The 17,137-nt window shown below is 43.0% G+C and overlaps 1 protein-coding gene and 1 pseudogene across 2 annotated transcripts in view; both read right to left on the reverse strand.

Moving 5' to 3' along the window:
* RGS7BP (regulator of G protein signaling 7 binding protein) overlaps positions 1–17,137 on the reverse strand; it is a 122,061-nt gene that overhangs the window by 6,360 nt on the left and 98,564 nt on the right. Inside the window, exon 5 of one of the 2 annotated variants that reach the window (XM_007445644.1) lies at positions 16,761–16,831. In XM_007445644.1, coding sequence (XP_007445706.1) covers positions 16,761–16,831 — 71 coding nt within the window. Of the gene's footprint in view, positions 1–16,756; positions 16,832–17,137 lie in introns of those variants that run through there. The other variant, XM_007445645.1, reaches the window with a different exon arrangement.
* LOC103088665 (protein enabled homolog) lies at positions 6,415–14,607 on the reverse strand (annotated as a pseudogene).

A 17,137-nucleotide genomic window follows, 5' to 3' on the forward strand; every position in this document is an offset into this window, starting at 1 on the left:
ACGTGGGCCTCTCACTGTTGTGGCCTCTCCCGTTGCGGAGCACAGGCTCTGGACGCGCAGGCTCAGCGGCCATGGCTCACGGGCCCAGCCGCTCCGCGGCATGTAGGATCCTCCCGGACCGGGGCACGAACCCGCGTCTGCTGCATCGGCAGGCGGACTCTCAACCACTGCGCCACCAGGGAAGGGAAGCCCCCAGCACTCTTAACTTCTTTAACCACCAAATGATCAGTGAACTTAACCTAATTGGATATGGCCAAGATACAGCAGACCCTGAAGGGTAAAGAATTTTATTTTTTGGAATCTCTTTGAATACTGACTACACTTCCCAAAACTCAAGTTCAGCTGGAAGTTAATGCTTCCTTGGAACAGAATTACCAAAACTATGAAGATACTAATAGCAAAGAAAAATCTTATTTCTACTTCTATGAGACTTGAGATCTATTTCCTGAATTCCCATTTATTTCCTGAATTCCCTATATGCTTGCCTTTCTTCAGTCATTTAAGAGATTTGGGAGTGACCTCGTTGGTATTTATATATTACACAATAAAATGCAATTCTGATGTGTATCATTCCCACTACATGAGGAAATATCTACATATGTTGGTATGTTGTGTTTACAAAGAAAGTGTGCATGTGTGTGCTGTGGTGGTATATTTGCTCCCATTCTCTCTTTTTTAGGTATTAAAAGCACACAGGTATTATGAGGTTTGTATCAAGACTGACCCTTGTATCTGTGCATTCATTACAGTGAATCAAAAAACCTTTGTGCTATTGAAATTCTCCTCATTCAGCCTTCTTTTCATGTATATATATATATATACATATATATATATATGTATAACATTCACTTGTGAGTGCTATATACACACATGCACACACACATACATATATAGCATTCATAGTTAGGATTGATGAGAAAGTGCTCAGATGTTAGGCAAAGGACAGACTGCCTATTAAGGACGACTGCTGGTTTGGGGCATCTTAGTTGAGCATTTATGACACCTTTGCTTAGCCTGGAGCTTGTCTGATCATCACCTAGGGCTGAGGTGACACAAAAGCTCAAAAATTCTTGGCAGAAATTCAGAGCAGCTTTCTACACTCTAGGAAGCTGACATCTGCAGTAAATGCTGAAATTCACTGAGCATTAAGTCTGCCTGGAATGGTTTGAAGTCAATTTAAAGTCAAGGAAAGATGTCTTCCCACATACTGAAATCCTGTCTCTGAAGTGAGGGGCTGTCAACAGAATGTGAGCAAAATGGGATGTTTCCCCACTCATTCTAAACTTTCTGTGCTAATCCATCTGAACTTGCTGGGAAATCTTTGTTTTTTATTGGAAATGTTTGAGACTTTTATGGTATCTTTTCTCCAAAGTGCATACCCTCAGAGAACTGTAACTTAGGAGAGTTTTAAATGTGAAAATAAAAAGTGAGAAAGAGAAGAGGAGGCAGGAAAGGATAGCAGAAAGTGAAAGAAAAGGAGAGTAGGGTATTCAGTCATCAGTAAGTTCAAACCCCAGTCATTTAATGTTTAATTCTTGGATGTTTAATGTTTAATCCCTATTAATGCCAAGGATGCTGGAGTCCCCCAAGGTACAGTAATACCATTTCTCTATTGCTCAAATTTCTTTTGCCAATAAAATATTTTTTACATAAATGATATGTTAAGAAACAGAAGGACATGAAAATGAGAAGTTTTCAAATAATAAACTGAGTGAGTTTAAAGCTATATTCTCTAAGTCAAGAGAAGTGCTTATAATGGAACTGCAGTTGCACATTTCTAATCTGTTAAAAAAGGAGAACCTCAGCTAATCCCAGGGTTCCCAAACATAAGCTGCATCAGCTTCATCTGAGTGCTTATTAAAGCACAGATTTCTGGCCCTACCTCCAGAGTTTCTGAATCAGTAGGTCTGGGGCGGGCCAGGCAATCTGCATTTCTTACAAGTTCCTGGACCTGCTGATACGGCTGGTCCTGAGACCACACTTTGAGAACCACTGAATTAATTAAAGCTCTACGAAGTGTAGGGCTCTATGTCGGGTGCTGAGGGTAATACCAGATGGGTCCTAAGAGAAAGGTGAACCTTGGCCTCAGGGATCTTTGTCTGAGTAACCAGGAGGCTTCATTAGAAATGCCATTACAGAGATACAAATACAATGCTTTGAGAATTCCCAGAGGGGGAAATTACTCCCATCTGTAAAGAGGACATCTGTGGAAAATTCCTGGGGGCTCCGTGTTCATGCTGGGCTACAAGGTATGGGGAGAACTTAGACATTTGGTGAAGTAGGGGGGCAGGCATTCGGGATGGAGAAAACAGTGTCAAAGGAGGAGGTCAGGGCAGGTCAAAGACAGGGAGGTCAAAGGCAGCCTGAATTTGGGTCCAAGTAAATTGTCCAGTCTGGCTGGAATGAAAGGCATATGAAGGAGGGGATGGTCTAAAACAGAACTACTTAGAATTCCCTAAATAAGGCCATTCCTTCCCTTGCCTCCCTGCCCTTTCACACACCATCTCTTTTTTTCAGAAAAGTCTTTTCTGACTGCTCTGTGCTTCTACCTTCCTTCCTGCTTCCATACAATTGCTATAGCCCTTGGTACATTGTCTGCTTCCAACCCTGTTTAGCCACCATTCTATGAGCAACTCTTTATGAAAGACTTAATAAATTTACCCTTGCTGCCCAGGTCTTCAGCTCCCACTTACTCCTCAACCCTCCTTAATTAGGCTTCCGGGCCCCCAATTCCAAGTAAGCTACTTTGGCCAACCTCACCAGTGACTCACTTGTTGCTAAATCCTATGGACACTTTCCGTTCTTATCTAGCTGAACTACCCCACACTATTAGCCATTCCTTCCTTGCAGCTTTCTTATTATACCATGTTGAGTTTCTTCTCAGTTTTTGTAAACTGCTCTTCTTACATTTTGGTATTTCAGGGCTCTTCTCTATGTACTCTCCATGGGTGGTCTCAACCATTTTTAGGGCTTTGATTACCACTACACTGCTGATGTTTGCATCTGTATTTCCTGTCCTTCTAGCTCGCATGTCTCACCTCAGCATAAGACATGTACATCCATCACAACCACTGAGCATCGCTCTTAGAGTCCCCCCACATCCAGAACTTCAACTGTCCTGTCCTCTACCTCTACTGGTACCGCTCTGTTCTAATTTAGTGATTGACACCATCATTCACTCTACTTTCCAAGTCTGAACCCAGGTTTCATCCTTGATTCTGCCTTGGCCTTATGTACATCATCCAACTGGTCATATCCTCTTCTCCAAGCCCTGGTCTTTAGGTCAGATTGTAAGCATTTCTCCCCTGTCTTATTGTACTTGCCTACTAACTGAATCCCTCCAGTGACCTCAGGATAAAGTCTAAACCTCTTAACATGAATTAGAGGGGCCTCCCCCAACCTCTCTAGTCTCTCTCTCTCTCTCTCTCTCTTTTTTTTTAATATATACTGCAATTTTATTTCAGTCGCACAAATGAAGTTCGAATGTAGGAAATTTAAATGAACAGTACAGTAAAAACAGCAGAGAAGCCAAAACTCTAATAAGGAAGTACACCTAAAGCATGAGAATTCAACATTCATTAATGTTTCATCTTCAGTTTTGATTGACACTTGATGCTTGCAAAATTTTGAAACAAACTTTGAGATCATGATGACTATTCTGATATTAGCACCAGCACTAATATTTGTACATTTGTACATTCAGTTGGTTTGCAATTGACTTGTTAGCCATTTACATCGTGTATAGTACAGATTTGTCACAGGTCAGATCACAGTGTTGAAGGAAAGAAGTACCTTCCTCTAATTAGAAAGGATCCCCTAAACTGCACTCAGCTTAAGACATCCAATGTACAAGAGCATGAAAACCATCATAATATTGTGCCTCCAAGGAACATAGTTTTGATAAGGAAAATAACGTAAGCTTCTGTTCCCCATTTTAATTGCTGAAATCTCTAACAATGACAAAACTGTCACATAGGACAGTAAATGGATGCAGTAATTCAATCAAACTTCTCGGAAAGAACACATTTAGCAAACTGGGATAATGCAGAATGACAGGAAATAAAACGTGATTCAACACTGGTTCTTTTTGTCATTTTACACAGACATCATGTTAATATTAGACCAAGGCACAAAACATTTAGTGCATAAACCAGTTTCTTTTTTAAGATCTAGCATTTTTACTGTAGTCTTTTATCTTACTTTGGACCACTTGTACCCAGTACTCTATCCTACTATAGACTGTTTAACTTAATCAACAAAAGCAAAAGTGATTTCTGAGCAGATTTATGGGGGACATAAACATTTGTATCATCAAAGTGTTTGCATAACCAAAAGTACAATAATAAAGATGAAAATGCCTCTATTTCTTTTAGAAATTAGTACTTCATAAGCTTGCTGCATCTTTAATGTCTTCACTATTGGATGACAATGAAGAGTTGATAGAAAAAAAGAACTGTATACTTGAATTATGATAGCTCATCCATCACAGATCTAAAACTGAAGTTTCTACAGAAATAGAACTATTTTAACAAGGGAAAAAATTCCCTCATTCAAACCTCTTTGAAGTGGTGATGGCTGCAAACTTGCAGCACTTAGAAAACTATGCTATCAACAAGTTCTGTTTTTAAGAACTTAGATTAAGAAATCTAGATAGCTGATGGAAGTGGATTATTTCTTCAAAATTTTAGTAAAACTACTGATAATCAAAAGTTTCAAAGCAAATATGGCACATAACAACTCAAGCATAAATCAAGATGGAGAGCCTGGAGAATTTTGATTTCCTAAAATTTCAAAAAATTATATCATTGCAACATACAGGATTTCTTCCCTATTTTAATCTTAGAAGTTTCAAAGAAAAGGGAGTGGATAACATACACACACGTGAGTGCCCACACAAACACGCACGCACGCATGCACACACGGTGGTAAGTAGAGTATCTAGTTCCTTCTTCCCACCACCTAAGTCTCACTTTATTTATTAAAAGAAAATTATGCAGGACCCCCCTCACTGTTTTCTCTTTATCTAATGATTTATGTGACCTTAATTGCTGCCATCATTGTTACTTTTCTAGTATTTCAACATAAGATTCAAAAGCAGCTTTGTAGTCAGGAACGTGTACCTGAACACCTGTATAACCACAGGGCGCCAAGGTAATAACAACTGCCAAATTCAGGGATGGAACTTTTGAGTTCCACAGTAAGATGTAATTCATGTGAAGCTCAGAATCATGTTTCAGACCATTGAACTTATTTAAGTTAAAATACAAATAGCTGAAGACATGATGTAAAAGATTAAGTACTTGATGCTGTTAACATATTTACCAATTAAAGTCACAAAATATTCCTCATTATTATTCATGCAGATAACTGAAAATGAAGATAGTGCAGAAATTAACTTTGAATAAAAAATTATTCCTTCCCTTCCTTCCACTCCCCTATACTCTACAAAATGTTTTCCCTGGGACTAGGCCTTGAAAAGGCCACTACATATTAGTTTGACATGCATTACTGTCTGCAATTTTAAAAAGCAAATTTTGTGGTGGTTTTTAAATTTTATAATTTATAATTACATTATAAATATGTCCACATGCATAAATCTTAAACAGGTTGAAAACCTACAGTGAATCTACACTATATTGTTTTACATTTGACCACTGGTTTGTGTTATGTAGGAGTCACAGATTTGGTAAAACATTGCAACAATTTAGGAAGGCATCTAAATCTTTAAATTATGGACAAATTTTATGTTTGAATCTACAAAATTGCATGAAGGCTAAACTCGAGAGACTTCCTATCATTCTAAAATTCCTCACTCCGAACAAATCATTTTTAGGACATTTCTTATAAATAACACCCTTTGAAAGCACATACCATTCCCTTTGTTCCACATTTTATGATCTTAACCTACATAGGGCTGAACTCAATTATTCATGGAATATCAAATATGATAGGAAGACAAACCTGAGAGAAAAAATACAATAGCATAACTTGCTAAATTCCTCATCACCATTCTCTGAAGAAAACTTCTCAAGCCTTTCTCCTCTTTATTTTAGCAATGGATTGTGGAAAATGTGTGATTTTCTCTTGACATGAAAATATCTCAGTGCACGGTGATCTTGCCTGATGGATTCAGTATTTTCTGCATAACTGATACAGGAACTCCTATACGACTCTCTTCCATCCTGTTGTAAAGGTCAGAAAAAAGCAGCAAACTGGGAGGGAAACAGCTTATCACCAGGGTAGTAATGTCTGAAGTCTTTCAAAGTATGTTGGTTTTTCCCTCCTTTGTCTCCATTTTCTTCTTACAGCTCACAAAATGTAAGGGTTTTGTTGTTGTTACCACAGTTGTTCTTTGTTGTTTTTTTTTTTTTCCTTTCTCCAGATTAAAGTCCTGTCTCTCCTTAGTTTGATTCTCTATACAGTATTTGACTTGCTCAGGTCCTGCCTGATTGCATCAATGAGCTCTTCTTTTAGCTTAGTTAATTCTTTTCTCATTTCATCTAAAATGTCCGGCTTCAGCCCGTCATAGTCCAAGTCCCTCCACCTGGACTCCGTTGGCACTGGGCTGTGACGAGGGCGCAGATTTTGGTCTGTGTAATGAATCATAGGACGTGTTGTCAAAAACAATCTGATTTTTCCTTGGAGAATCCCGTCTGGAAATAACAGGTGACTTGCTGCCATTCATTGTATTTGTTCTTTCCCAAGGCTTTCTTGTCGGTTCAGGTGTGTTTGTTGAAGAGGCCTTAGAAGTTACAGGCTCTGAATCTTCATTTTTGTCCTCTTTTTGTTCTGTTTCTATTGTTGATCCCTTTTCAGCAATTCCAGCAGGGCACTCATTTCTTCCATTAAACCACTACCCCCTAACGGAAGGGATCCATTTCCACGACCCATATCTGTTTTAGATGAGGCCGAATTCACACCAGTGGTATTCCCTCCGCTTGGGAAAGAGGCATCCTCCATCCTCCAGTGACACTTTCCTAAGTTTTGCTCCAGCAACCGCAGCTGCAAGTGCAGTTAAAGGGCGATTGTCTTCAGACACGGATACCGGAAAAAAATCCAGATGCAGGGAGGGGAGCAGCAGGAGGTGGGGGCGGGGGAGGAGGGGTACCTGATTAGGAAAAGGCGGTGGAGAGGGCGGAGGGGGGACCCTGAGGACGGAAGTGGAGGGGGTGGAGGGGGCCCTGGGGGAGGAGGGAGCGCGGCTGATGCCTGGGCAGGACCTGGTGGGTCCTGGTGGGAGTGGAGCGGGGGTGGTGGAGGTGCAGGTGGTCCCAAGACAATGCTCTGTTGGGCTGGAGATTCCGCGGCTGAGAGGCTGCCTGGGAGCCTGGCTCAGAAGCAGAGGAGTCGTCTCCACAGAGGCAGGGGCAGCGGCACTTGCCATTCTTCGCTCTCCCTCGCATGCCAGCTGCTCCCTTTCTAGCTGCTCTTGCAGCTCTCTTTCTGGCCTTTCCCGGTACAGTCTCTCCAGCCTTTCCCTTTCTAACCTCTCCCTCTCCAATCTCTTCCTTTGCATTCTTCCTCTCTCCAGCCTTTCCCGCTCCAGCGCCTTTTGTCATCGCTGTTCTTGTAGTTGCCTTCTTTGAATTTCCAATTCTTCTTGTGATGGGCCATTCTGAACTTCGGCAGGTAGTTGTGAATTTTGTCTAGGCAATGTTGGCCTTGTTTCCTGTGAATTCAACACTCCTAAGGCATGCATCATGGCACTCGCGAAGACATTGGCATCTTCTTTGCTGCCAAAGTTGAGACCACACACCTGTCTAGCATCCCACGATTGGTGGAAGGTCTGTGTAGCTTGATTGTACTTCAACCCTTTAGGAATGGCACAATATATCACTACCTGCTGGTCCTGAATCTTCCTGCCCACCACTCTGAATGTGTTGTTGCCTGTATGATGATATATATGAACTCTGATGCACCTGGTTGAACCACCAGCTGGCACCCACTTTTTATTGGCATCATCATAAACCATCACAGCAGCTCTTGCCTGACAGATACTCTGTTCACTTATTTTAAATGTATCCTGCCACTCCCTTCTGGTCTGTAGAGTTTCTGCTGAAAAATCAGCTGATAACCTTATGGGAGTTCCCTTGTATGTTATTTGTCGCTTTTCTCTTGCTGCTTTTAATATTTTCTCTTTACCTTTAATTTTTGTCATTTTGATTACAATGTGTTGTGGTATATTCCTCTGTGGGTTTATCCTGTATGGAACTCTCCAAGCTTCCTGGACTTGGATGATTGTTTCCTTTCCCAGGTTAGGGAAGTTTCCAGCTGTTATCTCTTCAAATATGTTCTCAGGCCCTTTCTCTCTTCTCCTTCTGGGACCCCTATAATGTGAATGTTAGTGTGCCTAATGTTGTTCCAGAGGTCTCTCACACTGTCCTCATTTCTTTTCATTCTTTTTTCTGTTTTTTGCTCCACAGTAGTGATTTCCCCTGCTCTGTCTTCCAGCTCACTGATCCATTCTGCTTCATTTACTCTACTATTGATTTCTTCCCATGTGTTTTTCACTTCAGTTATTGTATCGTTCAACTCTGTTTGGTTGTTCTTTATATTTTCTAACTCTTTGTTAAAAAATCCCTGTAACTTATCCATTTTTCTCCTGAGTTCTTGGATCACCTTTACAATCGTTACTCTGAACTCTTTCTCGGGTAGATTGCCTATCTCCACATCACTTAGTTCTTCTGGAGTTTTATCTTGTTCCTTCATCTGAGACACATTCCTCTGCCACCTCATTTGGGGTTAGTTACGTTTCTCAACTTTGGAGAAGTAGCCTTCTGTAGGAGACGTCCTATGGGTCCCAGCAGTGCACTCACCCAAGGGCCAGGGGCCAGCGGTCCCAGGGTAGTGTCTGGCCTGTGTTTGCAGACTACAGTCTACTGAATCGTAGTTTTCTTCCTTCTGATTTCTGGCCCCTGGTGGGTGAGGCTGGTCTAGAAGCTTGTGTAGGCTTCCTGGCAGGAAGGGCTGATGCCTGCCCACTGGTGGGTGGAGCTGGGTCCTGGCCCTCTGGTGGGCAGGCTGTGTGATCAACAAGTCTTTAGGCAATCTGACTGCTAATGCGTGGGGCTGTGGGGCTGTATTCCCACCCGTTAGTTGTTTGGCCCGAGGCATCCCGCACTGAAGGCTACAGGCTGTTGGGTGGGGCCGGGTCTTTGGTGCTAAAGACCCAAGCAAGATGTCTGCCTCAAGGAGAGTTAATGCAGGTGAATAATCCCCAATATATCTGCCACCAGCTCTTATGGCCCCAGCATGAGCCACAGCCACTCCCCCCCCAACCCCCTGCCTCCTCAGGAGACCCTCCAAGACCAGCAGGTAGGTCTGGCCCAGGCTCCTCTGAGGTTACTGCTTTTACCCTTGGTCCTGGTGCACGTGAGATTTTGTGCAATCCCTTTAAGAGTTAAGTCTGTTTCCCCTAGTCCTGTGGAGCTCCTGCAAATAAGCCCTGCTGGCCTTCAAATCCAAATGCTCTGGGGGGCACCTCTTCCCAATGCCAGACCCCTGGGCTGGGAAGCCTGATGTGGGCCTCAGAATGCTCACCTCTGTGGGAGAGCCTCTGGAAGGTCACCCAAGGCGGGGTGGCGGGGGGAGGAGGTTAAGGATTTGGTTATATTTCAAGTGCACCCCTCCTGCCGTCTCGTTGTGCTTACTTCTTTATGCCTTTAGATGTAGAAGATCTTTTTCTGTAGGTTCCAGTCTTTTCTATTGATGGTTGTTCAGATGTTAGTTGTGATTTTGGTGTGTTCATGAGAGGAGGTACGCTCAAGGTCCTTCCACTCCACCATCTTGAAAGACTCCCTCTAGTCTCTCTCTTAAGCCTCTTTTCTTTTTTAAAATTTATTTATTTTATTTTTGGCTGCATTGGGTCTTCGTTGCTGTGTGCAGGCTTTCTCTAGTTGCGGTTAGTGGGGGCTACTGTTTGTTGCAGTGCCTGGGCTTCTCACTGAGGTGGCTTCTCTTGTTGCGGAGCATGGGTTATAGGTGTGCGGACTTCTGTAGTTGTGGCACATGGGCTTAGTAGTTGTGGTTTGCGGGTTCTAGAGCACAGGCTTAGTAATTGTGGCGCACGAGCTTAGTTGCTCCACGGCATGTGGGATCTTCCTGGACCAGGACTCAAACCCGTGTCCCCTGCATTGGCAGGCAGATTCTTAACCACTGTGCCACCAGGGAAGCCCTTAAGCCTCTTTTCTAACCACTTTCCCAAATAATGAAGTGCTTATAGTTCATCAAAATGCCCTGCTCTGTCATCTCCTCAGACACCTTCACACATTCAGAATCTTCTGCCTAGACTGTCTTCTTTTCATCGTTTTCTTTAGCTAATTTCAATTTATCCTAAAAAATCTCAGCTCAGATACTTTCCAAAAAGCAATTTTCAACTACTCCTGTCTTCTCCTTCCCCATTTACAACTAAAATCTGACTAGGTGAGAATCCAATATGCCCTTGTAGCAACCTGTTTCTAACTTTTTTTTTTTTAATTTTTATTTATTTATTTATTTTTGTGGTATGCAGGCCTCTCACTGTTGTGGCCTCTCCCGTTGCGGAGCACAGGCTCCGGACGCACAGGCTCAGCGGCCATGGCTCATGGGCCCAGCCGCTCCGCGGCATGTGGGATCCTCCCGGACCGGGGCACGAACCCACGTCTGCTGCATCGGCAGGCGGACTCTCAACCACTGCGCCACCAGGGAAGCCCTGTTTCTAACTATTAATATGCCCTTATAGCAACCTGTATCTAGCTAATAGTTGCATTTTAAGTGCTATTTTTTTTTGTCTTTCCAATAGTATATGTGTGTGTGGGTGTATCTGTGTGTGTGTATCTGTGTGTGTGTGTGTGTGTGTGTGTGTTAGTTGTTTCCAGAGTTCACATGTCATACCCTGAAGGCTCCATCACAATCTCTGCAAGGGGAGGCTTATGTCATTTGAAAAAGCTTCCCAGGTGATTCACATCCCATTCTGTCCTGTTGAGATGGAAAGCCTCTAGGGGGAGTCATCCCCAGCACCTGACACAGAATCTGGCATATTGTAAGTGACTATCACATGTTGGATGATGGTGGGGACAAGAAATGATGAGGTGAGAAGTCTCTTTTTCCTTCAATGGACAATGTGTAGACACATAAAATTTGAGTAGTGGCTCAACATAATTAGAATAATGTATTTAGAAACTGATGTGTGATCAGTGATGAGTGGATTAGATTGGAGGAGCGGGGGAGGGATAGCATATGTCACGCTGAATCCTGGGCAAAATGTTGTAGAGATTGCAAAGGATCTGGGGTAACCAGTAAAACTTCCTAGAGTGGAATTCCCTGGTGGCACAGTGGTTAAGAATCTGCCTGCCAATGCAGGGGACATGGGTTCAAGCCCTGGTCTGGGAAGATCCCACATGCCGCAGAGCAACTAAGCCTGTGTGCCACAACTACTGAGCCTGTGCTCTAGAGCCCGCGAGCCACAGCTACTGAGCCTGCGTGCTGCAACTACTGAAGCCCGTGAGCCTAGAGCCCGTGCTCCGCAACAAGAGAAGCCACCACAATAAGAAGCCCACGCACTGCGATGAAGAGTAGCCCCTGGTCGCCACAACTAGAGAAAGCCCACGTGCAGCAATGAAGACGCAACGGAGCCAAAAATAAATAAATTAATTAAAAAACAAAACAAAAAACTGCCCAGAGTGACATTCAGACACCAACTTGAGGCACAGAAAGTCTTTATACGAGGTGCTGGGGAAGGACCTAAAAAGTCATCTCCAGGCAACAGGTGGCATAACTGCTCAGTGTTCTTCAGCCAGATGCCAGAGAACTCTTCCGCCTGCCATGGCTATGTTGGTTCTAGTTATGCATGTCCACACTGGAGTGGATCAGGGGTGTAGAGAATGGGGGAACTGTTCCTAGGCCCAGTTTAGTCTGGAGTAGGACTGTCTGCAGGAGGGGGCCCATTCTAGAACAGCTGCAAATTCCTGACTGATCCACTTCAGACAGACTCTAATGCGTGGTACCACCAACTGAATTCTAGGCAAGAGTAAATGTATTGACACATCACACAGCATTCATGAAGTCAGAATTTTGGAAAAGGTGAAACTGTCTTTCAGGCTTAAATTATTTCTGCAGTGTTTTGTTTGATTACAGCCTGCATTTAGAAGATGCTTGTCCTTCACTTTCCCATCTCCTTTTAGCCTTTGTTGGTAACTTTGTGGGCTCTACACAGGTGGTTCCAATTGTAATCCATTTGACACAGCAGGACTCTCATAATTAATGAAGCTCCCTACAGCACTGCCAGTGACCTGGAATGTAGGACAGGAGAGGTGCTGAAGCAGAGGAAAGGACAGAGGGCTGAGAGCCAGGAGACCTGGACGTTGCCGGGAGGCTGCCGGGAGCTGCAGCCGAGCAAGGGAGTTTTCTTCTGTGCACCTCTGTCTCCAGCCTTAAACTGGAAGCACGGAAGCAAAGGTCCCGTCTCAAATAAAGGCTTAATCACTAACCATTACAGTTCCTGATCTTGGCCACCTTCCTTTATTTGTCACTGGAAATCAATTTAAAGCATATTGTTGTTGAGTCAAGTTTTGATTGTGGTGGGAAGGCGGGAAGATAGGATTCAATCTTGAAATGCTAAAATCAACATGGAAGAGCTTCTGAGTTGCGGGACAGGATGGAGTCTGGAGAACAGGGGATTCAGAGCATTTCCAGGGTGGGTTCCCCACCCGCACCCCGTATGTGCCTGGCAGGATTTCCACATGGTCAGGGTTTGAGTAGGAAAAAGGGGGACCAGGAGCAGTATCTTTTCCCTTTTTTCTCTGCGCTTCAAACTCACGTGTAAATGGAATGAAAAGAGAAAGGAAAGAAGCAGCCACAAGGAAAACAGATGGCTCTCTGTAATGCTTTTCATCCAGTTAGAATTATGTTTTGACAATAAGGTCCTACAGAAAAAAACTGGAACACATTTTCCCACATTTCACCCCACACCATTTTCTGCATAGATTAGACCTGTGTAATAAATCAATCACCTGAAAAGAATTCCAGGAAGGTCATGGGGCAGCCCCTATGCTCTATCTTGGTATACGCAGAGTGAGGGATCTGGCTGACCTGCTTATTAAAATAGTGCTGCATGCATCTGCTAAAAAATGTTCCCATGGTGACTCCAACAGACCTGCTCTCCTTCCTTCAGGCCTTCTCAGACATCCCAGCGGAGACTCGCATTCCCCTTCCCCACCACTCTGCTCCCAGTGACGTCATGCTGTGAGTACCCATTAAACATGCCCAGAACAGAGATGTATCTGCACGTGCTAAGGGTTCCCATTTCTCCCCCAAATGAAGAAACCTTAATTTCCCACAAGACTTCACCTGAATTTTAAAAATTATTTTAAAATCATATAGCATTACTCCCTCCTGAAGAAGTCCTTCTATCTCCTAGCTTTTTCCTTTTCATGGCCCAAATGGGTTTAGGATTCAAGTCCTAGGCATCACTTGTTTCGATTTTTCCCCTTTTCACTTGTGTTTTTACTCACAGTATCAATCATTCATTACTATTATTATATTTTTAAAATGTATTTAAAATTCTAATTATTTTTTCCGTTTATAAAACTAGTACAAAGTTATACAAAATATTTCTACTATAATTTTGGATTTTTCTGGCCACACCACTTGACATGTGGGATCTTAGATCCCTGACCAGGGATTGAACCCACACCCCCTGCAGTGGAAGCGCAGAGACTTAACCACAGGACTGCCAGGGAAGTCCCAGTATTTCTATTATACTTTTTGTGATTATAAAAATGTCCTAAGTAAAGAAAATAAAATTTCTATTTTTCCAATAATGCCTGATTCAAAAACTGTTGGATGAACTTTCACTAAATATAGAGGGAATGTTTCAGATATTTAATTTAAAATATAGGCTATGGCATCCATGAAACTCAGCCTGGGGGTCCCTGGGTTGTCATCCTCCTAACTGGATGTGAAGTAAAAGAACAACCACATCCTATTGGTGGGGGGGGGACTTGCCCTACATAATAAGAAGGCAAGGATAGCTTCAGACATGAGCCCCAAATCCAAAGTCTCAGGGATCAATATTCTGGAGAGCTGCCTCAGGATCAACCTTTCATGGATGCTATACATAGTCTGCTTCAGAGTGAAATGTAGCAGATATTGTTCAATTTGATGATGATTTGGAGTTTTCCTGAACTAGGTTGGTGGGCCAGCTGTTAAATATCAATAATAACAATAAGAATAATAATAATGCATCTGTTGAGCGCTTGCTCTCTGTAAGGTTGGTAGTGGGTATTGACATGCGTTTAATCATTTAATCCTTACAACAATCCTCTGAAGTAGGTGGTCTAATTTCTTTTTCAGGGATAAGGAAATGTACATTTCCAGAAGTTAAACTACTTGTTCCAGGAAAATGGCAGAGCAAGCATCGGAACCCAAGGCTAGCCTTAACCATGCTTGTTTCTAGCAGCAAACTTGCAGGCTGTGTCCAGAGGGCTCTCATTACTACAACACTCTGTAGTAAAACACTGTTTTCTTAAAACCCTACAAGGCCTCCCAAACACTGTACCCACGGCTCAAGCCAGGAACCCTCGGTCACCAGGCCCTTCGGGGGTGCTTGCAGTACCTGATGCACCACATTGCCGGTCTCTTCTTTTCTTTTCTTTCTTTTTTTTTTACTTATTATTAAATTTTATTTTATTTTTAATTGAATTTTATTTCTTTTATACAGCAGGTTCTTATTAGTTATCCACTTTATACCTATTATTGTATATATGTCAATCGCCTGCCTCTTATTTTCTGTTACCTGCCTCCGTCCCTTGCAGCTCAGGTCACACTACACTGTCTGGTGTTCTCACCTCCACCTCTCCACCTTCTGCCACGCTGCTCCTTGAGCCAAGCGGAGCTCCTGCTCTGCTGCCAAATCTTCTCCCTCCTCACCCAGAGGCAAGCAGCACCCTGCCCTCCCTCCCGCCTGGGCTTTGCTCGGTGGAAACAAGGTGTATCTTTCTTACTTCTAAAAACCCTTTCTCCACCCTCTATGGACCACCCTCTGAAGCTGATGCTTCCCTTAAAGCTGCTCTGGCCATATGTGCTTAGTGAAAGTGATTATTATTAGTCCTTTGTACATATCTTCAGACTCTGGGCTGCAAAGTTGGGTGCAGGTTGAACAAACATTTAATGTTTATGCTGGGTGTTATTCTACTATGTTCCGAGCATTTCTCTAGGTACTGAAGATAAAACAGTTAACAAAAGCATACAGAGGCCCTTCCCTCACAGAACTTACATTCTAGTGAATATCCCCTTTCCCTTTCTGTGTTTCTGCTTCCTTTTCTGGTGTATACTCCCATAGGATAGTTCCGGAGACAGGCTACCTGGGATCACATCCCAGCCTTTCTACTTACAGTCTGTGTGACCTTGGCCAAGCTAGTTAACCTCTCTGTGCCTCAGTTTCCTGTAAATTGGGAAACATGAATAGCATTTCCCTCAAAGCTGTTATTAGAATTAAATAAGTTAATGTAGTTAATACATCTAAGGTATTTAGGATAGTGGCTGTGATACTGTAATTTATATATATTTGGTCTCTGACCTCATTCTTGTCACGGAGCTACCAAAACTCTGGGAACTTCCTTAGAGAGCAATAAAGATGTCTTTTGTTATGTTAATGATGTGACTTTTGGAAAACACCTGAGGATGGGAGCTGGTTGCTAGGAGAACCAACTATGTGATTGGAGGGTTAGCGATTTCAATCCCACCCCCTGACTTCCAGGGAGGGGAGAGGGCCTGGAGGTTGAATCAATTGCCAATGGCCAGTGATTTAGTCAGTCATGCCTGTGTAAGAAGCCACTATAAAAACTCAAAAGGACAGGGTTTGGAGAGCTTCTGAGACTGGGGAGAGTGGTACTCCTGGAGAGGGCATGGAATTTCTGTGCCCTTTCCCCATACCTTGCCCTATGCATCTCTTCTCTCTGGCTGTTCCTGAGTTATATCCTGTAATAATAAACCGGTGATCTGGTAAGTAAAATGTTTCTCTGAGTTCTATGAGCTGCTCTAGTGAACTAACTGAACCTAAGAAGGAGTTCATTGGACCCTCTGATCTATAGCTGGATGTCAGAAGCTCAGGTGACAACCTGGACTTGGGATTGGTGTCTAAAGTTGGGGGTGAGGGCGGGCAGTCTTTTAGGACTACTGAACCCTTAACTCATGGAATCCGACGCTGTCCCCAGTTAGTGTCAGAATTCAGTTGAACTGCAGGACACCCAGGTGGTGTCCGATAATTGCTTGGCGGTTTGGAAAAAAACCCCATACATTGGAATTGGATGCAAAATCACAGTGGCAATATGTTAATTATTACTATTACTTTGTTTAGATAACAACACAACACGTAGATGGCAGGGATCTTCCTCTGGAAGTGTTCTTAAGTCTCTTCCACTTGGCTGTAAACTTCTTAAGGACAAGGGCCAAGTCTTCGGTCCTTTTGTGTTTGCCACACATGGTGTAGTGCTTTTCACAGCGTATACAATGAATAAATGCTCTTGACTGATAGGGCCAGTGGAGGAGGTGTCTGTTGTGGCATCAGAGTGTTTCTCAGCTCCCCCTCAGAGCAAAACTGCATTCACCTGATAAACTATTCTCATTCGCTTGTCTTCTCGAGGAAAGACAACTGTAGGCTCAATGCCTTCTATTGCTTGTGTAAAAAAAAAAACCAACTTGCTTTAATTTCTGAAGAAACAAGACCCAAGGTTATCATGTTAAAAACATCCTCTGCCTCAAAGAGAAATGACAAGACTCACCTTGATTTTTCAATGGTAAAGGCATAGTTTCCCTGAGTTTGCTTAAAAGGTTTTTCATTTCTCTCATGTCTCTGTAAAATTGATAAAAAAGAAAAAATATAAGCTGCAAATTTTTGAAATGTAATCTCAAACCGTCTGTTCTGTGAGACAACTGAAGGACAAAGTCTGTGCCTAACTGTACCAGCTCCAGCTTCCAGTAGGCAAATATTGCATTTATTTTGCTTGTATAAGAAAAAAGAAAATCTGAGTTGGGCTGGCTCTGGAAGGAATAAGAATTACTCTGACAAACGTTTCCCCAGGGCATTCTGTAAGAGCCCTCATATCTGCCTTCACTTGGACCTGGCTGAGATCAGAGAAGAGCCTCTGGTAATGAGGAC

Source organism: Lipotes vexillifer, unplaced genomic scaffold (assembly GCF_000442215.2).
Source record: "Lipotes vexillifer unplaced genomic scaffold, Lipotes_vexillifer_v1.1 scaffold563, whole genome shotgun sequence".
Lineage (NCBI taxonomy): Eukaryota > Metazoa > Chordata > Mammalia > Artiodactyla > Lipotidae > Lipotes > Lipotes vexillifer.